Source organism: Lepisma saccharinum, chromosome 4 (assembly GCF_977018435.1).
Source record: "Lepisma saccharinum chromosome 4, izLepSacc3.1, whole genome shotgun sequence".
NCBI lineage: Eukaryota > Metazoa > Arthropoda > Insecta > Zygentoma > Lepismatidae > Lepisma > Lepisma saccharinum.
The window spans coordinates 61,189,617-61,215,216 of NC_139232.1; the positions used below are offsets into that span (position 1 = coordinate 61,189,617).

General features: G+C 39.8%; 2 protein-coding genes across 5 annotated transcripts in view; one reads left to right on the forward strand and one right to left on the reverse strand.

Moving 5' to 3' along the window:
* Nucleotides 1-23,377, reverse strand: part of LOC145986499 (sugar transporter SWEET1-like) — a 29,918-nt gene extending 6,541 nt beyond the window's left edge. The window contains exons 1-6 of the mRNA XM_083120575.1: nt 23,242-23,377; nt 21,366-21,456; nt 5,430-5,507; nt 3,091-3,214; nt 1,869-2,027; nt 473-592 (exon numbers count right to left, since the gene is read on the reverse strand). Of these exons, the coding sequence (XP_082976701.1) occupies nt 473-592; nt 1,869-2,027; nt 3,091-3,214; nt 5,430-5,507; nt 21,366-21,442 (558 nt within the window). The 5' untranslated portion in view covers nt 21,443-21,456; nt 23,242-23,377. The remainder of the gene's footprint in view (nt 1-472; nt 593-1,868; nt 2,028-3,090; nt 3,215-5,429; nt 5,508-21,365; nt 21,457-23,241) is intronic.
* LOC145986500 (coenzyme Q-binding protein COQ10 homolog A, mitochondrial) overlaps nt 1-25,600 on the forward strand; it is a 169,836-nt gene that overhangs the window by 136,243 nt on the left and 7,993 nt on the right. The window contains exon 1 of one of the 4 annotated variants that reach the window (XM_083120579.1): nt 23,456-23,540. The exons of 1 other annotated variant lie outside the window; for it this stretch is intronic. The gene's annotated coding sequence lies outside the window, so the exon portion shown is untranslated. 2 more of the 4 variants (XM_083120577.1, XM_083120576.1) reach the window with 2 other exon arrangements.

A 25,600-nucleotide genomic window follows, 5' to 3' on the forward strand; every position in this document is an offset into this window, starting at 1 on the left:
AGTTTTCCGGTATTACAGGTAAGTAAATTAGTTCTATGACTGTTTCCAGGCACTTGCAATGGTTTGAGAAAAATAAGTCCAGTTCTCCCTTCGCCATTCTGCAGTCCACACTTAAACCCAACAGAGAATCTGTGGGACACTATTGGGACAAGACTGGCAAAGTATAAGAACTTCAAAGTGTGACAGAAGCTCAAGTAGCTGCAGTAAGTTGGTAGGGACAATACCAAAGGATCAAAGACTGTTTGAAGGCTGGTTGTGGAGTAATTGGCTAATAAAATAGCGGTTACATTTCTGAAAATGAATGTAAAATTTTCATGTAACATGTTATTAATTAAAAATCAATCTTAAAAGTATGAAAAAAAAGCTTGCCTTAAATTTTTGTTAGGGACTGAATACACACACCCACATTTATACACATGATTTGTGATTTCCAATCTTTGCATAGTAAAACAAATAGAAAAAATGTCCTTACCTGGACAAAAAGGTCATCTAAAATTACTCCATAAAAGAACCACTGTGTACAAACAATAAATGTAGCCAAAATCAATGAAAATGGAAGACTTTCTGTGCTTTTGACTCGTACAACATGAGACTGTAAAATAATGAATAAGAAGAAGCTTTTATTATTGTTTCACATACACAAACACAGTAAGTTGTAATTATCAATTTACATACAATAACACTTTAAATTTGAGGCATAGTACAAAGGGTAGCTGTACACACTAAAGTCAACCTAAGGCATTTCTGGACACAGCCTGCCGATTGTCTTGACATAAACTGATACTTGACCAACACACAAAAACTCTCAAATGTAGTAGTAACAATAATGCTGTCCATGAATTTTTAAAATAAACCGTAACATCCAGGTACCCTCGATTTTACGTTCCTCGGTTTTACATTTTCCCACATAATGCATTCAATATTCACAGTCCCAATAGAGCAAAATGCTATAAAATTTTCCTCGATTTTACATTCTTCCGCATTTTAATTTTTTTCAGCTTCGTCCCCTGAAAAACATAAAATCGAGGTTCCACTGTATTTTTTCCTTTGTGCATTAAGCCACCCCAGGAGCCTAGTGGCTAATTCTGTTGCCTTGCAATCAAAGGCAGGTTCAATTCCTGATGTAGGTACATTGCGCAGTGGTTTGGATTCAACTTTAAACTATAGGTCCAGCCCCAATTAACCTATCTGACCACAAAGTGGAATTAAACACTGCCAAACTTTTTCTTTGTGAATGAACCTGACAAATCAGCCCTTGCCTGCATAAAATATTCCACTCCTTTCTGATGTGAAATATATATTCTTTATGCTTTTCTTCTCGGTGCTTGTTTTATCAATAATTCTGTTAATTCAATGCAAATGAAACAAGTACAAAAATGTCTTAAGTAGAGATGTTTCAGATTTACTTATGAATCTTTCATCAGGCTAAGTTTACGCTTGTTTCATTGTAATATGCTAACATTCTGATTTGACACACTCAGAGACGTACTACACTGAAATTTAAGAAAAAATGCACTCAATCAGACTCAAACCTGGATATCTGACACACTGTGTCATTGCTCTATGAACTGAGCTAGCCCTGGTTTTGCCAGAGACCCAGGTTTGCAACCTGGTGGAGCCTTCAATTTTTGCTTACATTTCTATGTAACAAATCAACAGTATTAGTAATTCTGTCTTCCGAAAGTGGTATGATGTGGACAATTGGTTCCTGTAGTATCTAACTAATCCAACAAAACATTCCTCCTTTTTTTTTTTTTTTTTTTAAGAATGTACACGTTTGTGCATTCTAAATCTCATTAACATGACCCAATCATAGCATTCTTATTGTAATTTCATTTCTTAAAATTAGTAACTAGAAATATACTTACCAGCATGGTGAGAGGTGCAGCACAGAATATTAGGGTAACTGCACAGCATATCAACCCAACTCTATACTCTGCAACTGCAGCATCAGATTCATATTGTGTGTAAGCCAAAATGCAGATCAAGCTTGCACAAGCAAAGAACGTCTGCTTCAGCACAGAAGACTAAACAAAAGAAGGAAAAAGAGAACCATTCACACGTATACTGATATGTCATTTTAATCAAAATATTGTTGCATATTGTAGAATTTTCCCGAAGTAAAGGAGACATTATAATTAAACATAGGGAATGCATAAGTATGGTCCAACACATTCACAACCTTGGTCTTAGTGGTGATGTGATTGGTCATTTCGCAGGACTTTCCCCAAGTACCCACTAATGAGAGGGTGAATGATTCCCAGATCCATTTATACTTGCACACCGACAGAAAAAATCTATCTGGGATTATTCATCCCAGGAATCAAACCCAGGTCTCCTGTGTGGAACTCAGATGCCCTTCTGACTGGACCACTCTCTCTTCAATTCAATGAAGCAAAGAATTTCACTCCTTTTACATTCCATATAATATAACTATAGCTGTTTAAAAAAAATACAATTTGAATCACAACAAAATATTTTTTTGTAAATAGCATTTTCAAACACTGATTTAGTTTTCCTTACGGGATTTACATTTCGTAAATATGCAGTTACATTTTCTAACCCACACACACTGGTAAAATGAAAATTTCAAGTTATATCTCAAAACTGGTATATTCCTAATAAATAATGATTGGTAGTTTCACAAGTAACCATTGTTATAATTGAAGGGCTCTGGTGTAAAACATGGTAAGTGACATTTTGGTCATTTCTGAGTTCATTAAGAAAAAAGGATTATTAGATATACTGTAGATAAATTGTTTTTGTGTTGTGTTTACCAATTTCAGAAGGCTTCACTGCGTCCAATACAAATCGTATGGCATGACAATTTCACTCGAAAATTGAAGGATGGCACGTTTTACTTTGTAACTCAAAAATTACCAAAATGTTAGTTACCATGTTTTACACCAGAGCCCTTCAATTAACCACCACCATACATTAATATTACTATGACCAGATAATGTGTGTTTAATGCAAATTTTTAATTAATTCAATCCAATGAAGTCTTGTGTTCAAATTATCACAATACATTTGCAACATATAGTTAAAATGGTACTCATAATTACGTATGTTGACTGAATCCTTACTTGCCTTTTTTGGTGTATACAGGTAGTAGATTACAACATAAGCAAGCTGTAACGTTGAGCCCACACTGTTGACTAATATGAAGGAGATGTCATGTAACAGAAAGCCATATCTCAACCACAAGCTGCAGCTACAATGATAAATTATTAAAATAACATTCATTTCAAACGCCTTTCATGATTTCAATGATCGGGAAAGTTGCAAGTAGTTTAAGAATATTATTTATGATAATGGCAGGGCTTGAAGTGGAAGGGGTTAGTTATATGATGTTCAAAATGAACAAGTTAGACAAATGTTACATGCATATTTTATTGGATGTCAGGAAAATGTTTTCACTTATTTCAAGCAGGGTTGGCCTGGGTGGCTCCAGCACAGTTTTCCCCACCTGTTTTATTATTATTAGAAAAAATCCACTTTAAAGAAAAAGTTAAAAGCTCAGTCAAAAGTGTTTTTTTTCTTCAGGAAATTTTCACACCATCAAGTTAGAAATTACAAAGAAGAATTTGTACACACACATATTGATGGTGAATAAAATATCAAGATTTTGGTACCAAAACTGGGTACATTTCAGGATCAAAAGCAGTATATAAAATGCCATTTTGGTGTTAACATGGTGAATAAAATCCCAAATTTGATTTCAAAACTATACCTACTTATTACACAAAATGAACATTTCATTTCCAATAGCACATTTACTTGGTTATCAAAGTGTTAAGTTTATTCCTGTGAAAAGGAGTCCAGTTTTCTTTGTCAAATATTTACAGTAGAATTAATCTACTTTCCATAACTTGCATAACTCTCAGGATAATTCAGACTTCTGAAAGTGCTGCACTGGTAAACACACACTATAAATTTTATGTTTAAAAGTTTATTTCGCATTCTGCATCATTTTGTGACAAAACATACTAGGAAAATGCACCTCATACCTTTGAAAAACATGACATACGAACATTACAATGTGATATATATCACATTTTGTGTTTCCACCAAAAACCAAATATGCATGCCTCTAACAATTAGTGAACAGTTTGAGCGTTAATTTTTTTCTAGGAAGTTTACGAAGTATTTATTATATCTCAGTAAGTTAAAAGTTGGTTTTAGGTTGATTTTGTGCTTAGCTAGGCTAAATGGGACTGAGCATACAGTTTAAGAGCATGCGATACAGTCTCCACAGGACTATTCCCCAGCTCTTCTGTCCATGGCAGTGTGCCAACTTAGCTCTCTTGGAGCCAGATCTGTCTCTGGTGCACTTGTTCGGCTGTGAACTGGGATGCCCAGCCCCGTGCCCCACTATGATGCCATCACTGGTTCTGGCCAACTTTTGTCATAATTATACACGTGATGTGATATTGTTATATTGGTTGCGTCGCCCCACTCCCTCTTATCTCCACAGCTACTTCTTTATAGCACCGTATTTGACGTGAAATTGACATAATATTGTTATCAGGAAATTCTTTATTTTCGATTTCATACGACCATCCGTGGATTATTGGATGGGTGATGCTGCCAAATCTAGATGTTGAAAACTAAGAATAAATTGTCATCAATTTAGAGTTAACGATAATAGCAGTGCCCCCTACCCCTTGACAACTAACATTACCCTCGGAGGCACTATATACAGCCTTCGTAAATCTAGCTCCTTGAAAGTCAGTTTTAACTCAATTTAAGGTGAAATTTAGTTCTTTTATGCGCATCAGGTTTGGCAACAATGCCAGGAGGCAAGGAAAAAAGCATTGATCATATGGGAGTATGATTTGATTCGTTCTCTTGGGAATATAAAACTTCCGATGGAATAGAAAAAGATGTCAACGGGAAGAGGGCAGTTTGAAGATGCATCTCACCAGCGGAAAAGCCGAAACTTCCATTTGATTAGCCCTAACTTGATGTTGAAGTTGATTCCCCATAAGGAATACATGAGATTCCGAAAATTCTTATTTATCATATTTTTGAAACATCGTGCCCAGCTTAATAATCAACATAAAAAAATGCTTTCACTTGCAACATGGAGAGAAATTCATGCTCTTGGATACACCCAGGTTTCTTTAGTAGCAGTGCCCATTCGGACAATATTGAAATAAATGCACAATTGGTGCGTAACTGTATCTCCTCCCCTTAAATGGAATTTGGGCAAGCATACTGCAACTCTTATTGCCATTAAATACCTGGATTAATAAAGCAACTAACTTATTAGAAATTAAAGAAGGTTCAAACCTTCTCGGAAACAAAATTTTCAGTTTTCAATTAGTAATTGAAATTTTTTTCCAATTCCAGAGCTAAAAAATATAGGCACAATTTCAACATATACCAAGATCATTCTTAACATTCTAATGTTTCTTCACACTTACCAAAGGAAGCCTGTAACAAATGGCAATCCAGATGAATCTCCAGTTGTACCTTTCTGAACAAATTTCTGACATATTATCCTGAAAAATATATCATAATAATAAAGTATAGTGTTTTCGTATTTTTCCATAAAGAACAGATTTCAAGCAATTACAAACATTACATAATATATAATTTGCTGATTTTTTATTAAAACTTACAGGCTCTATACATAAACTAACATGCTCCTTTCCAATGCCTCTGTTTCTCACAGTGCACTATCTAAAGCTTTTGAAAAAAAAAATTAAATGAAAATACGTAAAGAGATTTAATTTTCAAATAACGACATTCTCTAAACAATATACAGGGTGGCTCAATAAGTCACTTAACACCCCCAGTACAAGGCCACTGCAGCGCGCAACATGGAAATGGTGATGACCAATCGTTATCAGGCCAAGGGGGAACCACACTGACGCCACCCACACGGTCGGCGGCCTTCTTGATGTCCACCATCTTGAATTCAACTTCAGAATTTTAAATGGGAAGGGGGTCGTGCGACATATCAAAATGGGCTAGAATTTCACGAGAAATGCAATGGTGAAGGTTTTTTCGACGTATCTTTAACCAGTAAAAAGTTATGACTGAATTCTTGTACCAATTTGCTCCTTTTCGAGGTGTTAGAAAAATGCCTTAAAATTTGTTTAGCGCTTCGGTAATGCATCGAGATCAAAGTGACGTCTATGGAGAGACGTTCGCATGCCATTGCACATTATTTTAATCGGATACATCCATGAAGAGCTGCGCATTGTGAATGGTTGTCGCGAACAATTTACAGTGTGACGCTTCCATTGAATTAAAAGTCCTTCACAGTGACAAGGCTAATGTTTATGTTCATAAGGAAGTTCATAAACAGAATATTCGATGATTTTTATCTGATAACCCATTTTCGACAGATCAAAGCTGAATGGTTAGTGTTGGTAAGTTAATGGTGTGGCGCGCTGTGTGGAACACGATTGGTTAGTCAATTTTCCATCAATGGAACCTTAAATGCTTAGGGCTACTTGAATTTGTTAAATAAACAGGTTTTTCATCCCTGCTTATGGAAGAAGGTACTTTTTACAGAGTTTTTTTTTCAATAGGAAGGAACACCAGAACACTTATGGGAACGTTATGAAGCAGTTTCTGTCCAAAGTTAGTTATCAGATGACAAGGGTCGCATATTATGTTTATGAACTTCCTTATGAACATAAACATTAGCCTTGTCACTGTGAATGACTTTTAATTCAATTTAAGCGTCACACTGTAAATTGTTCGCGACAACCATTCATAATGCACAGCTCTTAATGCACGTATCTGATTAAAATAATGTGCAATGGCATGCGAACGTCTCTCCATAGACGTCACTTTGATCTCGATGCATTACCTAAGTGCTAAACAAATTTTAAGGCATTTTTCTAACACCTCGCAAAGGAGCAAATTGGTACAAGAATTCAGTCATAACTTTTTACTGGTTAAAGATACGTCGAAAAAACCTTCACCATTGCATTTCTCGTGAAATTCTAGCCCATTTTGATATGTCGCACGACCCCCTTCCTATTTAAAATTCTGAAGTTGAATTCAAGATGGCGGACATCAAGATGGCCGCCGACCGTGTGGGTGGCGTCAATGTGGTTCCCCCTTGGCCAGATAACGATTGGTCATCGCCAATTTTAAATTCCATGCTGCAGTGGCCTTGTACTGAGGGTGTTAAGTGACTTATTGAGCCACCCTGTATAGTTCTTAGTAACTTGTTAACAAGTTCTAATTTGGAAATTATTAAAGAACAAATTTAAAACTACTCTATAAAGAACATGTGTGTGTATGGGGGAATTGGGGGTTGGAGGATGTTTAAATTTTTGCAACCGCATCTTCAGATGTGGGTATACTATATCAGAAACTGAAGTCAATATTTGACCTACAAGGTTGAAAAAAAAGACATGATTCTCTCACTAGGCTTCTTGAAAATTGTAAGTGGTATGGTGCATGTGATGTGGGAGACCAATTTGAGGGGAAGGGAGGGAGAGTTGGAAATGGGGGTGAGGGTTCAGAAAGTTACCGAGTGGCCAGAGGGTGTGGTTGCACTCATGGCTGATATTTAGGCTCTCTCCCATCCTTTCTGTACTAAGGCGTTGGTGAATGGGGGTAAAGGGTGGATGATTCCTACCCATAAACAGTCCTTGAAAGGAGTATTGTGACTGTTGTTATGGACGGTAACAGTAAAGTCCAGGTTTTGAGTTAAGATCAGTGGTTGTTGATTCTGAGGTTGAGGGATATGGGTGTTTCTCCCAGCCACCTCAAATGTTGCAGGCAAGAATATAGATGACAATTGAGGTGTGGCAGGTGCCTCTTGGAGGGAGAGCAAACTTGCTTGTGGCAATGTGAATCTGGAGAGTAAGTGAGATGATGAGAATGGGACAGGTTTTGCACATTGGGTGGTTGCATTCATTTGTGAGGAGGAGGGTATTGGTTATGAAATAAAGGGGTTATTACAGATCACAATGTTTCTGAGATTGGGGGATGTTGCTTAAAAATAACTCTGCAAAGATGTTTCTGGTGCCAAGAACACTGAGGAGAATAGGGAGGAGGGAATGTAGGATGTGTCTGATTTTGTTGAGTTGGGGGTGGCATGGGTGACAGGGGGTGTTGGGAGGGGTGCAGCAGCTTGGGTTTTGATTGATTGATTTTACTTTGCATTTTGTGCCTCTTGGCTAATTTGCGAAGATGGGGATGAGTGATGAAATGATGAATGGACATTCACAAACAACCAAGCCCGAGCAGGATTCGAACCCTTGGTGTCGCAGCGCGATGTGCTAACCACTCGGCCACAGCACCAGCTTGGGATATTTGTTCTAAAACCAAAGTGAAAGGATAACCATGGGTGACCAAGGCTTGATGTAGACTACTGTTGTTCTGCTGGGAGGTGGGTGAAGTGTTGCACCAGGAAGTGTTGTTAAGGACCAGAGAGAATGACACATTTTTTGGTGTGGACTGGGTAAGTATTGCAAGTGGTTGGTGGGTATCATGTAGATAGATGTTTCCAATTTAACTTTCTCGATGTGCACGTTAACATTGAGAAAGGTGATTTGATTGGTGGCAGAGTCCAGGTGAACTTTATGGTAAATGATATCAATGCCAGAGGAGTGGTTTGAAAGGTTAGGTATTCAGGTACTCTTGTTTGCCATGAAGAGGTTTGCATAGAATGGGGCCACAAAGGTAAAGTTCATGAGAGGACAAGGAGGGTTAATGAACTCTTAAGTGCTTTAGTTTAAATGGTGCACTGTTCAATATTATCTTGAAGGCATAAAATGTTCCTGAATAGATATCAACCACTCTATCTTACGCATACTTTTTAACTTTACATTTACATATACACATTTTTATTCTGTAGATAATAAACTAAATTGCTGTCAATGCAGTTGAATATTTTGGATGTTCAAAAACTGTGATAAATGTAAAAAATTGACCCAAGCTCTGATTGTTTAATTCCTAATTTATCATGGTACATGGTAGAGTAATGCATGAGACCACTCATCTCCCTGCAGCACTCTACTACACAGGATTTTTTTTACATGGTTTGAATTTTATTTATATTTGTTAACACATACTTCAGTGTCTCAGTGATTACTTAGTGTGTGTTTTATGGAGAATGATTTTACCCTTCTATACACTCCTATATGATAATTTGCTTGCGAGCAGCCATTCGTTTACTGTCGTCTTGGATATGCACTGTTCCTGCCATCATGTGTGAGGGTATCACGTTGCTAAATGCTTAGATTAGGCACTTAGGGTTGGTTCTTAGCATAAAACATCCCTCAATACTTTTGTTGTTGGGCAGGATCAGGGCTCTTAGATTTAAAATAGCTAAATGCTTCCAGCACCTCATCAAATAGCATCTAGTCTTAATCCTTAAGGTCACTTTGAGCTTCACATTAAACCATCAGAGCTCTGCCACAATCATTTCCAGTGTTCTAAAGCACTTTCTAATAATCTATTAAAACTTGCAAAAATTCATTAAACATACTGAAATGTTAATGGTTTAACCAGTGCCAGATCTACAAATCTTGCCCCCCCCTGCAAAATATTACCTCTACCTACCTTCACACACACATTATATATCTATATACTTTATTTAACCCATATATAATGTCTGTGTGTAATTCTTGATCTCATGTTGACAAACTTACATTCGAGGGCCTACAGGGTGATTCAAAAGTCCATTAACACCCCCTATAAAAACTAAAGAAGTTAGGCTGGGTACAATTGGTCATGATAAAACAGGTTAGGCTTAGGGGGAACCACGTTGGTGTGTTCCAAACGGACGTCTACCATATTAGTGGCCGTCATATTGAATTCAACTCAATTTTTTTTAAATGGGAAGGGGGTGATGTGCATAGGCGCTGATATCTTAACAGACTTGGGGGGGGGGGGGGTAAAGCTAAGTAAAGCATAAATACGGATTTTTTCGGTTTGCGGGAAGAGGGGCAATTTTGCTTTCCTTAAGGTGGAACCTAATACACTTGAATTAACCTTTCAAAAATAGTAATTTCAATAACTGTCTTTGAGAACAAAACATATATATCAGGGTACATAGAACTTTATTAACTGAACAAAAAAATCACTGGACTACTGTGATTATGTAATTATACAACGTAATAATTTACATGTAACTTTTGACTGAGAATTTTTTATCATATTCTGTTTATAATACTAATTCTTACAATCCTTTATAAGAGTTTAATATCTTCACACATATTTACATTAAAAAAGGAAGGCCCAAGATAAAATTTTCATCTGAGTGAACAATTTTTGACATTTCCGAAGGGCAAAGGAGCCTATTTTGTAATGGACTGGCTCATTCAAGAGCATGACGACTGCAGTATTCCCATGCTTCTTCCTCTATTCTCACACATATTCATCCATAAAATGCCATGCCTTTTCCTTAATTCATTGTCAGTTTGAAAAAGGAAATACTGAAATAGTAAACACACAAGCACAAGAAACACCTTCAAACTGAGTGATAGTCCCACATTATTGATTCTGCCCATTTCAGGGCAGAATCCCACGTAATTTCCCACCAGTTGTGTGCGAAGTTTCTGTGTGAAAAAGTTATGTAACATGTTGGAAGATATGCATTGGGCCCCAGGGGGATCAAACTAGAACTGAATGGACCGGGGCCCCTCTGCCCCTCCCTCCCCGTTTTGGCACAAGTGGTGAAGTGGTATATATATATATACAGGGTGATTCTAAAGGTATAGTACAAACGAAAACCACAGATACCTCCCATGAAATAGAGACGAAAGTTCCCCTTCCACTTTGCCGAGAGATGCCTCCGTGAGGAGCTAGACAACGCCGAAAACGTGTGAAAATGAACTTCACACCTCTGTACAGTCAGTACCAGTGAAGATAGAAAGGTGGAACAAACGAAGTCAAAAGGAACACCAAAGTCGCCCATCCGAAAAACACTAGGCGGCAGCTGCGCAACGCATGCGCATGGGGTTCCACAAAGGAAATAGGAGTGTCCCGCAAGACAAGTGAATGGAAAGGGTAGCGATCGACAACGGTAGGGAGAAAAGAAGCTATGAGCATGAAGTAACAATTGCACAGTGGGAAACAAACACCATGACTGAAGCAGTGCAGTCGAGAAAAGTAGTGCTGGGTTGCAGAAGCACGGGAGGACGACGTAGGATGTAAAAACACACCGAGAATGCAAGCAAAGTGGTCCGTGACACTCGACAGGCAACAGACGCGTACATGGTTCGGGGCAGAAATGGCGGCGCTGGCGGTGCAGCGCAAGGGGAGTCCCCAAAACACAGTGGGGAGACACCGCAGCAAGAACAAAGCACGGTGCAACAAAAGAGAAAGAGGACCGGACGGGGAATTTTACCTGCCAAGGAGACAACAAATGCGGGACGAGGGATTCCCCGTAGCAGCACCGAGGGGATGTCACACAGAGGTTGTGCGCCAGCAGGACAAACACAGCAACTACGGGCACAGGAGGTTATTGCTAATGAAAGGTGCACGTACAGATAGGACCACGTACCCCGTACTGACGTTGTAACAAACGTCGTGATGGGGCCCAATCAGCCTCTTAGAAATGAAGCCGGAGGCACATCGCTGGGTGGGAGCGGGCGAAAGGCTGCTGGACTGTCGTACGGACCCCACCACTCCGTATGGTGGACGAGGTCGGAATGTTTCCATCCCGATCACCAGGTCCACCGTTCCCAGACCTGACGCGGCTGCTTGCTTCCGAGCGCAACCCCAGCCGAACAACTCGAGTCCCTTCTCGGCTGCAGCCTTCCCCTCCGAAACCAAGCGTGGCCTCACACCACCGCAGCCGCACACTGCCGCGTGGGTGTGAGACCGGGCCGAGCAAGGCTGGACAGATAAACTGCGTGGCACAATCGTGTAATGAAGCTACGTGGGGGTATGCACGTCTGTTCAACTGCTGGGTTACCCCACATTGGTGTACACAAACACCACACGATCGTACGTAGTGCTCCCCGTCGGCTCGAGCAAGACGGACGAAGTACGTGTTGTGGGTGGATGGGGCAAGAATGAAGGACGCTACATGTGTTCCACGATGACAAGGCCCCAGAGTACATGGCCCCACCTGACGGCAGTGGTCATGTAGTGAAGAGCACAGGCATGGGTGGCTCAGGAACGTTAGCTGATTGTACCACAGCGCCATGCGGACGTGTGGGCTGATTGGAAGTGCAGCGTCAGGGAGCGTGTCAGTGAAAGAGCCGGTGCGGTGGTGGTGTGCTTGACGTACGACAATTGAGTACGTTGTTTCGAAGCCGTTGTGACCAGTGTGTGTGTGTGTGCCACGTGTGCACTGCAGTACAGTATTCCATAATTGGCACTATCCTCACCGTACCATGGAACGCTACACATTTGTAGAACTGAGGGACATGCATTTTGTCTACGGCCTTGCAGATGGCAATGGCCGAGCAGCTGCACGCCTTTATCGCGGACGGTATCCGGAGAGGCGACAACCCGACAGAAGGTTGTTTTCGAACGTGCACCGTACCCTTGGTGAATCGGGTGTGTTACGTGCAGGCCATCATGTCGGTCACCCAAGACATGTGCGCACCGCGGCGGTCGAGGAGGACGTACTTGCTCGCGTGGACGACACACCGTCCACTAGCACCCGTAGCATTGCACGTGCAGTGGGAGTATCACAGTCGACAGTGTGGCGTGTTCTTCATGATGATCTGCTGTATCCCTATCATACACAGCGAGTCCACGCATTGCAGGCTGGGGATTACCCACGACGTGTGGAATTCTGTCAACGACTGTTGCAGTTTTGTACCGACGATCCCCGTTTTTTGCACCATGTGCTTTTCACGGAAGAGGCAACATTCCCCCGTGAGGGCATCTTCAATTGCCGAAACAGCCATGTGTGGGATTATGAAAATCCACATGCAGCAGTGGAGGTGCACCATCAGACCCAGTTTGCAGTGAATATCTGGGCAGCTATCATCGATGAACAGATTATCGGTCCATACCTGCTGCCACCACGTTTAAATGGCCGCCTCTATCGCACCTTTCTTGCATCAGTCCTTCCAGAGCTGCTAGAAGATGTACCCCTCAACGTGCGACATCGTATGTGGTTTCAATTGGATGGAGCGCCTGCACATTTTGATGGCACAGTGCGAACCCTTTTGCACCATACCTACCCACAGCGCTGGATCGGCAGAGAGGGCCCCGTCCCCTGGCCCGCCTGTTCGCCTGACCTCACACCAATGGATTTCTTCTTGTGGGGCCATGTGAAAACACTCGTCTACGAGACACCGGTGCCTGACAAGGAAACATTGGTAGCGCGGATACTTGCAGCATCGGCCGAGGTGTGTACCATGCCAGGGATTTTTGATAGTGTTCGCCAGAATTTCCTGCGACGCTGCAATGCCTGCAATGAATGTGGTGGTCGTCAGTTTGAGCAACTTTTGTAACAACGTCAGTCCGGGGTACGACTACGTACTACGTACTATTCCTATCTGTATGTGCACCTTTGCGTGGCAATAAACCTCCTGTGTCCGTAGTTCCTGTGTTTGTCCTGCTGGCGCACGACCTGTGTGACATCCCCTCGGTGCTGCTACGGGGAATCCCTCGTCCCGCATTTGTTGACAGGTACCATTCCCCGTCCGGTCCTCTTTCTCTTTTGTTGAACCGTGCTTTGTTCTTGCTGCGGTGTCTCCCCACTGTGTTTGGGGACTCCCCACGCGTTGCATGTGTTTGTTTCCCGCTGTGCAATTGTTACTTCATGCTTCATTGCTTCTTTTGTCCCTACCGTTGACGATCGCTACCCTTTCCCTTCACTTGTCTTGCAAGACACTCCTACTTCCTTTGTGGAACCCCATGCGCATGCGTTGCGCAGCTGCCGCCTAGTGTTTTCGGATGGGCGACTTTGGTGTTCCTTTTGACTTCGTTTGTTCCGCCTTTCTATCTTCACTGGTACTGGCTGTACAGAGGTGTGAAGTTCATTTTCACACGTTTTCGGCGTTGTCTAACTCCTCACGGAGGCATCTCTCGGCAAAGTGGAAGGGGAACTTTCGTCTCTATTTCATGGGAGGTATCTGTGGTTTTCGTTTGTACTATACCTTTAGAATCACCCTGTATATATATATATATAATGGTCAAAAAAAGTTTTGCATATAACAATTTTTTTTTTCTGCATCACAGAAGCAACACATGTCGATACCTCTGACTAGGGCAATGAATGTACAAAACACAAAACATAGTTAAAGAAAATTCTGAAAGATATAACCAAAGAAACAAAAGAATTTAAAAGTTGTTTTTCTAACCAAAGTAAGATGCAACAAAAAGATCACCAATTACCAACGTGGGTTAACCTATCAGAAACCCCACACCCTCTAGTCAGTAACGTGCGTGGTCTCCACGAACATGTAGACATTCTCGAACACGATGGGGCATACTGAAAACCAGGTTATCGAATGCATGTTGTGGAAGATTGTCCCATTCCTGAATGGCAGTGTGTATCAGATCACGTAGGGTTTGTGGTGGACGAGGGCGGTTTGCAATGGCACGTTTCAGAAGGTGCGAGGCATGTTCGATGCAATTCATATCGGGGGAGACTGCTGGCCAGTCCATCTGACGGATTGCACGCCTTCGAAGGAAAAGGTCCACTGAACGGGCATGATGAGGACAGGCATTATCATCCACCAACATGAATCCTGCACCAACATCCTGAGCAATTGTCCTAACGACGTGTCGAAGAACACTGTCCTCGTATGTCTGTGCATCCATAGTACCCTGTATGTGAACTAATGGCATCCGACGACCCAACATGATTCCTGCCCAGAACAGTGCCAAACCACCCTGTTGCTGGAAGCATTCCACCATGAACGCTTCATTGAAATGCTGCCCATTTGGTCTCCAGACACGTATAGTGTTGTCATCGGGGTGCAGACTAACCTATACTTCATCTGTAAACAGTGTTTGTGACCACTGTACCCGGATCCAGTTTTCATGTTGTCTAGCCCATCTTACGCGTAGTGCCCTATGTCGTGCAGGTCGGCGGGCATGAATCCCTATATCGTGTAGTCAGTTTCGCACCATTTTTTTGGTGGACACCATGATTCCTGAGGCCTCATGGAGCTCCTTTTGGAGTTGAGTTACTGTGGACATACGATGCCTGCACACAGAAATACGGATATGCCTGTCTTGTGCAGCTGTTGTTTTGCGTGGTCTTCCTTCTCTGGGCCTCTCTGCTATTGAATGGGTCTCCTGGAATTTCTTTCACACTCTAAGAAATGTCACTTTCAATACAGCCTACCCGATGTGCTACATCCACTTGCTTCATACCTTCCTGTAGTAGAGTCAATATTCTTATTCTATCCACTGCCGAAAGTGTGTTTCGTGGCATTTGTAAAATGTAAACTCACACCATGACTTATTTTCCTGTAGTTTACGGTTATTACAAGCATAAGAAAACAGTTTTTCTTTGTGACGTTTCAGGAGAACACACGCTCCTTTCATCAGACATTTACTTTCATTCTCTTCTTCTTCTTCTTCATGCCCCTCACTGCTTGTATGGTAGCAGTCCTGGGCAACGGTCTGAAAACATTGAGGGCTGGAAATTCGCGCACTAGTATGAACAGTACAATATTTTGTTACACTTCACTTCACTGTCACTATAACACTGCAATTATGAGGGATGAGATCAAAAGCGAAGTTCACACTGTCGAGCAAATCCATAGAGAATCCACATAGTAGAGGGGGAAGGTGATGAAAGTAATGAGGGTAAGGAGAGAGGAAAAGGAACCTTTTTTCGAAGGAGTCTGTGAATGTGTGCCTGGCGTTGTGTATTCCATTGCGGGCATTGAAAAAATAAATGGGTGGGGGTTTGTTTATGTTCTCCACAGCTACAATTGGGAGAGGGAGTTTGGTGAATTCTTGCCAGATGATCGTTTGTGGTCACGTGTCCCGTTCTAAGGCTTAGGATGCAAGTGATCACTTCACGAGGCATTTTAAGGTGATGAAACCAGGGTCGAATAGAGAGTTTATCGATGAACCATTTATAAGTAGTGGTTTTTGCCACTGCAGCATGAACCCAATTTTCCCACTGGGAATGATTTTTTTTTTTTGACCCGAGGTAAAAGATCAGTATAGACAAGTCGGATAGGAGAGGGGGAAGGAACGTCCGCAGCTGTTTTGGCATAAAGATCCACTAGGTCTTGATAAGGATTAAGATTGCTATGCGCTTTGACATAAGTCAACTGTACGCGTTGGTCGTTGTGGTGGAGGTGAAAGTACTCCTGTAAAATTAAGGTGGGAAAGAGTTGCAAACGATAAGCTGCCTTACCACAACGAGCGATCGTAAATAATACACTGAGGGCATCTGTTAGAATTAAAGTGTGCGTGTAGTGTGCTTCACAAGCGTGGAGCAAAGCCTGATAAATGGCATAGCACTCTGCCGAGTAAATAGACGCTTCGGACGATAAGGAAAATTGACGTACAACATTGTATCGAGGAACATAAAAGGCACATCCAACGTGGTCGGTATCTTTGGAACCGTCTGTGTAAATAAAAGTGACTAAAGATACAGTTATAACAATGGTTAGTAATTTTTTAAACAAAAATAATCTGTTATATAATGAATGTTGTCAATGTTACATTGTTGTAATATAGCAACTTAACTGTGAAAAAAGCAGTCTGTTTTATTTTTATTTCAGATTTTTTTAAAATTATGAATCCCAAATATCATAAGGTAATTCAAATTCATCATTGTTTTCACAAAGTCTCTTGATGTTTTCTGATACATTAAATTTTAAAGATGGTGGTTTACTCCATTTGTGAAAAAGAAAACTCCATACTGGATCTATGTTACCATTTTCATTATTTAATTTATTCCAGTGTTCTTCTGCAATGAACGAAGCTTCCCAGACATTCATCTCTGTGTTTCCCGTTAATCTTTTTAAAACCCTCCTCTTTTTAATCAAATGTTTCTCTTCGATGATATGAGTTGACAAACCTGTTCTTGGGTTTAGATTTATAATGTCCAACTCGTGTTCCTGCCAACTTATTGCCATTTTTCTTGCTGTTTGTCCCACATAATCCTTTGAACATGAACAACTTATATTATATATTCATGTGGTTTCCACATCTGGTAGAGTGTTTCTCATTTTGAATTCATTAAATGTACATTCCAAACTTCTTGGTGATTTAAAAACAATTTTGAAATTAAAACTTCTAAAAAATTTTGCAATTTTATGTGAGAATGAATCCCTTGTGGAATGGAATAAAGTAAAAAAAGTAAAGTGTTCCCCTGTGCATAGCACTACGCCATGAAGGCGTATAGGGGGTGTGGGGGTAACGCCCCACACTTTCTTGATCCGGTCGTGAGTGGGGGTGATGCGATCAGCATCACGCCCCTGACCGCCTTTACCCCCCAGGGTTTCCCCCAGGTAATGGAATGCACACAAATTTATTTTCAACAGATTTTTCATCTTTGTCTGTATTTCTCATTTCCTTTAGTTTTCTTGCGACTTGTTTTTTGATTTGGTTTATTCTGTTCTCACCGGACCTTGGTACATGACCTATGTTTGGACACTTAGTCCGGAGACCGAAGTCCCCTTCCTACGTGCCGGGCACCGCTAAACGGTGTGATTCCAGGGTACGTGTGACCGGATCGGTTTTTACCCCCGACGAATAGCCGACTCGTGCATAAAGTGACGTTGAATAATAATAATAATCAATAATAATAATAATGACGTAGATAATAATAATAATTGATGTTAGCCAGCAGAAATGCTTTGCTGATTTAACGTTGAACTAAAATATAAATACCAACAGGTATGAGGATTAGTATACTATTTGTATGAACACAAATCATAGTCAACAAAAATGTATATTATATAACACACAAAAATATACCTATTACACAACCCCTCGCTATCACTCAGCATTCACGCACTCATTCAAACTTCAGGGGACAAATTACATTAATATAAATACATTGGCCCTTTTTTAGACACCATGCAATATTTAGTTTTTCTTATGAATATTAAACTGCACCCGAAGACGTTAATTTGCTTAGAATTAAAGATACTAAACTTTCATCTGCGCGTGCTCATTACATTCTGCCAACGGGCATGACACGTAAACTTTTTGTTCTTGCAATTTATTTAGACATTTAAATAATTGTTGTACAATTATCACTAATGCACCTTGGAACTTCAATAACATTAGGCTTAGATATCAACTGCAAGGCACACATGTTTACAGAATGAAAAGTGAAGACACTTATGTATGAATATATTAAAAATAGCACGAAGTTAACTTACTTCCTCACTTAGCAAACTTGAGAGGATCTCTGCAAGAGATACACGATTTATGCCGTTTTAATCAAATATTTACAGAGTAAAGCATATAAGGTGACATAAATCAACATTATTACTCAACAGCTCGGCGCAGAGCGTGGAAAACAACAGTATGCTGTGAATATATCTTCCGAATTAGCAATTGTGAAATTTAGATGATGTTGGCAAGAAATAATTTAATCAATACCTTTGCGACTTTTAACTTTAAATACAGGTATCTTTTCGTCCGACGGCCGATCTTTGGAGTCTTGGGTAGATGATCACTCACACATATAGAAAATTAACAGTAGTATACTATACCATCTCGGCGTTCTAGACGTTCCAGCGACCTTTACCGTAGTCCTCTAAACGGCGGCGTGACATCAATCCACGGTCCTCCTTGCGACACTAACACTTCCCCACATTACTTCTTTGTAGCGGCACTTCGCAATCTTCTTGGAAACACCTTCCTTCTACGCTTCGACATCACGGCGATCATCTTGTCGGCCTCGTAATAGAGCGATTAATTGCTTCGCATCGTCTCTCTCTCTTTTTCTGGGGGGACGGCGAAAATGGGCGAAGTTTCTTTACTGGGGGGTACTCGTGGATTCTCGCTGCTAATCTCACGCGGGACGTCGGCGTCGCCTCAAGACGCAGTAGGCGTCGCTTCATTATCTCAATCTTCTCTTCTAGACGGTAGATCGAAGTGTGGGCTGGTGTCGCTTCATCTTCCAATTTCTCTCTCTCTCTCTCTCTCCGTAGAATTCTCGTCGACGTCGAAGTACTCAGGATGCTGATTCGACTGGCGGCTTTCGGCGGTATCATAACATGGCTTCAAATTGGGCTGTGGGTGTCATTTGTGGCCATGTGGCTTTTGTGGCGGCGTTTTAGTGGTGTAACGTGACGCTGAGCGATGATCTGCTGCGTTGTCGGCTTCATGCAGGCTAGGAAGACCCATAGCCCTCCTTCTCTTGATTTTAGCCCGCCATAGTTATATTAATGTTCCTCGTCACAAAACGAATAACGCAAATCCAGTGCACAGGTCACTAATTAACACTGCGTATTCGTACAACTAGTCACTGTCACTCACTCACGCAGGATAAAATACACGGCGTGGTAGAAATAGACAAAGTCCCGAATCTTTACTCCGACTGTCGCAGAGGTGTTGTCGTTTCGAAAACTGGCGGTAGACTGTACGTGTTTGTCCGTTCTGCCACTATTTAAAGACAACTTGAAATTTCGAATTCAACAGACTGACTTTTAGGTGCGGAAATCTGAAGTTACGACGTTGGTGGTCAAGCGTCCCTTTTTTGCTTGGTCCAGCTTCTTCAAGCACACGTGTTGCGTTAGAATGGGGTGAAAAGAATAGTTCTACCCTCATCCAGTACGTAACATGTTCCTCCAGTAATTGGCCTCCCACGTGGACTTTCCTGTCACCAAATGCACAAAAGTCGCTCAAAAATAGTGAAAGATTTATCACAGCACATTGTTAGTTATAAGCTCCTACGACCGAAAGGGGGAAAAGTCGACAAAGGTAGAGAAACACAAAAGGTTCAGAGACGTGGTGTTTTTCAAGCGGATACGAAGGTTACAGAAAATATAAAATAATGAAAACCTAGGATATAGAATAATAAAAAAAAGTATGTGACAAAAACTGATTGTCATACTGTTAGTGTGAAAGCCATTTTATTTTGCTATATTAAAAAGCCTTTCTTCTCCATTTTTGATATCCTCATTATTAGAACATAGTCTTTGTGCTCTCAGAAAAAAAAAATTAAAATATGTTATCCATTGTTATACGCGAATGTTCTGAATTGGCATGGATGTATTTTTCACCCGCTAAATTTTTCTACTCACAAATGGAGTAAGCCACCATCTTTAAAATTTAATGTAACAGAAAACATCAAGAGACTTTGTGAAAATAATGATGAATTTGAATTACCTGATGATATTTGGGATTCATAATTTTAAAAAAATCTGAAATAAAAATAAAACAGACTGCTTTTTTTACAGTTAAGTTGCTATATTACAACAATGTAACATTGACAACATCCATTATATAACGGATTCTTTTTGTTTAAAAAATTACTAACCATTGTTATAACTGTATCTTTAGTCAAAATGAAAATAAATGTCTGATGAAAGGAGCGTGTGTTCTCCTGAAACTTCACAGCGAAAAACTGTTTTCTTTTGCTTGTAATAACCGTAAACTACAGGAAAATAATTCTATAATGCAAGCAATGCGTACATACAAGAAAACCTATCACACCATGACAACCTTATTTGAGACATCCAGTGCTTTATACTCCCCCTTCTCACGAACTGTGAGACAATTGGTGGGTATCACGAGGTTGACGTGAACATGCTTCAAAACCCGGCCACAGACATGTACCTGCTCTTTTGTGTGTTGAATTGGCCGTCGGTTATTGTGTGCGCTTCAAAGGTATGGAGATTTGTGGTGTCAGTGATGCAGAATATGAAAAACTTGCAATATGCAAAACTTTTTTTGACCAGTATATATATGACACTATTTTCTCACAGCTGTAGAATGATACATTTGTTACAATCATGCAGTCAAAACTCTTTTCGATTAAAGATAGGTTGAAGAAACCTTCACAACAGAATTTCTCGTAAAATTGTAGCCTGATTTTATCTATGGTCGGAATTTTTTCAGCTTTGTCCCCGCAAAAAGCCGATCCAGGTCCACCCAGCATCACATCAAATGGTACCCGTTTGGGGGGTGGGGGTGTAAGTAAATGTGGCCAGAGCGTGGTGCTGATCCCATCACCTCCAAGATGTCCGGCATTGAAAATATGTGAGCCTGCCCCCACACATCGTAAATGTGCCTTCATCGCACAGTACTACATGCACAGGGAACTTTCACTTTACCTGCGTATATTGTATTCGTTCCTGTACCTCTGAGTAACTACGTTTATTTTTATATTGCGCATAAACGAACCCTGTACTATGTCAATGGCTGAGGGCCCCCCCTAAAGTGTTACTTGTCTCCGCCCCCCCCCCCCCCCCGCACTGTGGGGTTTTGCGGGTTGTAGATCCGGCACTGTGTTTAACTAAAACTAAAGAAAGAACTTAACATACACTCCTGTCAAAAATTGAAGAATGGTACTAATAGATCCTGTGGTTGCCAGAATATTCTTGTAGTCTTCCAACCCCATTATTCTTCAATAGTCTGAAAAGATGAAAAGTACCATGAGTAATGGAGGGTGGAGGAAGCTGTAATCTGAATTATTAAAATTGAGCTGCAATATTTTCCAATGAAAAATAATTTGGAAAGACTTAAGATGACCGAATCCCTCTCAGATTTTCTTCATATTTGGCATACTCACTAATTGAGGCCTCCTAATCATGAACCTGAAGTTAAAAGTTGTCGGAAACGTCTAGAAATTGTAAAATAAGAGAAAATAAGGCATTAGTTTTCGGAATGGAAACAGTCTATTTTCGCGAATTTTTTTGTTTCACAAGGAATTATATATATATTCCTGAGGTAAAACTATCAAAGCTGGGAAATGTCTGTAACTCGTTTATTCTGTAATTGTTGACATTCGTACTTACCTATTCTGCATTGCGAAAGATTGTTTAACAAGGTAATTAACTTTTTTTAACGAAATTAGTATATATTGTCAACATTTCTCGCTTCCTGAACATGCAAAATGGCGGGCACATCCTGACTAGCGTTGTATTTCAAATGGCAAAGCAGTGTTTCAACCTTAACAGAAAAATTCCTGCATAGCCCCAAATACCATTCCCACATAGCCCCAAAAACCATTCACACATAGCCCGCCAAATACATTGAAAAATCTGAGAAAACACTTCTACGACCTTCCGAAATTACACAGAAACTCAATTCCATAAGTACTTTCCCCTGTAAATTTCAAGAAATCCATTTCCCGGCTATGACATTTTTACAATTCCTGATACTAATACCAAATTTTAACTATGCTTAACCTAACCACACGTCAATGGTTCGTAAGGCTAGCATCAAAGGTTCGCAATTATTTTGCAATTTCTAGATCCTGATACTACCACGACGCCAAATTTTAACTATGTTTGCCTAACCTAACCGAAACTAACCTAAGCACACGTCAATTGTTCGCAATTATTTTGAAACTTCTAGAAGTTTCCAACAAATTTTAACATCAGATTCCTCATTAGCAGGCCTCAATTAGTAAGTATGTCAAATATGAAGAAAATCAGAGAGGGGTCCGGTCATCTTAAGTCATACCAATAATTTCAAACATATGATAAGCAACGTATATTTTTTGTAATGATATGAGTACAGGCATCTCCAATATTCATTATATATAAAATGGGAGATCCAATCTTGTGCATTCCTTAACATTATGCTAAGAGCTTTTACAGAACTACATTTTTTAAATTAGTAATGGTAAATATGCAATATCGCCCGAACGGATTTCTTCAAATTTAGAGGAGAAACAAGGAATACAAATAATGACTCGTAATATGAAAAGTTGACACTATTTTATGGAAAAAGGCATAACTTCACCTTAAAGAATCTTCCGCAATGCAGAATAGGTAAGTATCAATGCTAAAATTAACGAAATAAACGAGTGAGAGGTCTTCGGGCGATATTGCATATTTACCTTAGTAATATTCGTCTGTTTATGCTGTTCCTACAAGTTGTAGAGTTGTTCTGGAACTTAGCGGAGCATCATTGTACAATTAATAAACATCACATACAACTCTCAGCACTCTTCAGTGTACTTATATTGCCTTGCATCTGATACGCAGAGCTATCAACATCGAAAATGAATTTTGCCTTGCACCTAAATGATATCGGACTTCATTAGACGTTAATTGCTAAATCACAAATGATAAGCGGTTCGCCGAGAAACCGGCAAATTCAACTTGCACAAAAACTTTAAATTTACAACTCTAATAACAAACATTATGAAGCTGCCACTGTAAACGATATATTTGTATGGCATTATTTTACCTGTTCTTCCACACAATTTCATATCCATTTGATAGTGTTCCGCAATGTTTTCAAACGATAGCACGTTCTAGCCACGTCAACGGTTTCGTAGTGTCTGTATGTTTTTGTAAGATCGATCATAAATCGTAATATTTGCTCCAACTATTCACATAAATGAAAATGAGCCAAACGCGTTGTATTGTTTATTTTCAAAATTATAATTAATGTTGAAGTTTCTCCATTTCTCCTTGTTTTGTGTGGGACAAGTTTTGGGCATCGGCAAATAGCATCACGACAAATTGTCACGGAGAAGCGCAAACGTAAGTTATCACATCAAGTTAACTCGAAGTATTATTGATTATTGTATGGAAACTACAGATATATTAACAGCGTTTTAAGATTTTAGGTGGATATTAATTGCCACATTGTTGACATCCTCCAAATAATAAAAATATGAATGTAATTTCATTGATAACCGTAAACAAGCTAGCTAGTATTATATACTTTATACGATGTAGTATTTATTCACCTCATCATTAGTTAATAGTTAATTTGAGTGGAAAATTTTCATATTTTTGTAAAGCGATCAAAAGAACTAAAGCCCTACCAAAGAGGAATTCCTCTATGGCCCTACTGAAATAGAAAAAAAAAAAACTCGGAATAAATAATAAAAATTTTCTGCAAGAACGCTGTGTACAAAACAAAATCATGAACGGAAACACCAATTATGTAACAGCTAGAAATGTTGGTAATGTTTTGCGGTTACTTTCGATTTTTATGACCAGTGTTTCAAGCATTTATGTATTTTAAGCATTTACAATTATTGATGTTCGCAAATGTTATGAAATCTCTTTGCTCTCAAGCGATAGCTGTGGTGTTTACTTGTAAGAGGTTTATCCGTGACTAGTTAAATTGGTTACTTACGTAACACTATGGCGGGTTTGACCTTACAGCTGTTTTAATTTGCGTAATGATTTGTAAATAGCACATGAACTGCTTAGAAAGAAACGTTCTTGATAGAAACATTTATTTATGATTCTTCCATTATACATAGGAGGAAAGTAGTAATATGTAAGTAACCATAGTGCTGAAGATAAACCGATTTTAAGTGGGTGTGGAAAATACTTTTGACTGCCCTTGCACTTAAATATTTTGTATCCGACATCCAACACAATGCTGACCTCTGTGGCGAAGTGAATATCACGTCGCCCTACAATAGGTGTCCCGAGTTCGAATTCCGGCCTGGGCGTTCTTTGTGAGTGTCATGGTCGCGATTAGCCAAAGGGGTCAGAAAAGTGACAAATAACAAAATGCAGCATATATTCATTAATTTATTTATTTTTTATAATTTAGACAAATTTAAGGGTACTGGAGAATTTATTAAAAAGCTTATTATCATCCCTCAAATATCATTATAAACACGGAGAAACTAGTAATCACTTTATCCGCAAAACTGTTTTTTCTTCTTTGTTCTATTAATTTCAGTAGCCACTGCCACCATCCTCACCATACTAGTTTCTCTGTATTTATATACTATCGCGTATCTTTTTCCCAATTATGAATAAAATATCATTGATGAATATCTGATTTATGACAAATACCTGTATTGCTGGATGTTATTAGTCAATGTCATGCACCTGTTCCATATCATGGTATTGAAATTTCAAATATGAAACTAATAATGCTGCACCAGTGCTTACATACATAGGAAGGCTGCAGTACAAAGTATCAATATTCGGTACTAGTTTACTATCCACAAACAGATTTCTTCATTTTTACAGAAGAAACTACTTACGGTAATAAGTTCCTGTAGCATTGTTGAACATCTGGGTAAGAATTTACAATATAGAGAAAGTCTCCAATTTCGTTAATTTTCGGTATACTAACTAATTGTGGCCTCCTAATCACGAATCTGTTGTAAAAAACCGGGGGTCATGTCTGGAAATTGTACATTTTTATGAAAAATTGTTTGTTAGCGCCAAAAACCATCCACGGGTAGCCCCACAAACCATTGACGTTAGCCCCAAAAACCATCCATGGGTAGCCCCACAAACCATCCACGGGTAGCCCCACAAACCATTGACGTTAGCCCCAAAAACCATCCACGGGTAGCCCCACGAACCATTCACACGGGGTTAGGTTAGGTTCCATTAGTACTTATTTCACCCCTAAATTCATCGAAAAAATAGGGATCGTACTAGAATTGAACATCATAAATCATTTTCTTGTAAAACAACGGCGTGGTTGGACACAATGACAGGAGATTACATTTGTGTTCGTAAAACTATGCATATACACCTATATATATAAAAAAATTCAATCGGCTTTTTTTCAAATTTTCCGACGTGACCCCCGGTTTTTTTCAACAGATTCGTGATTA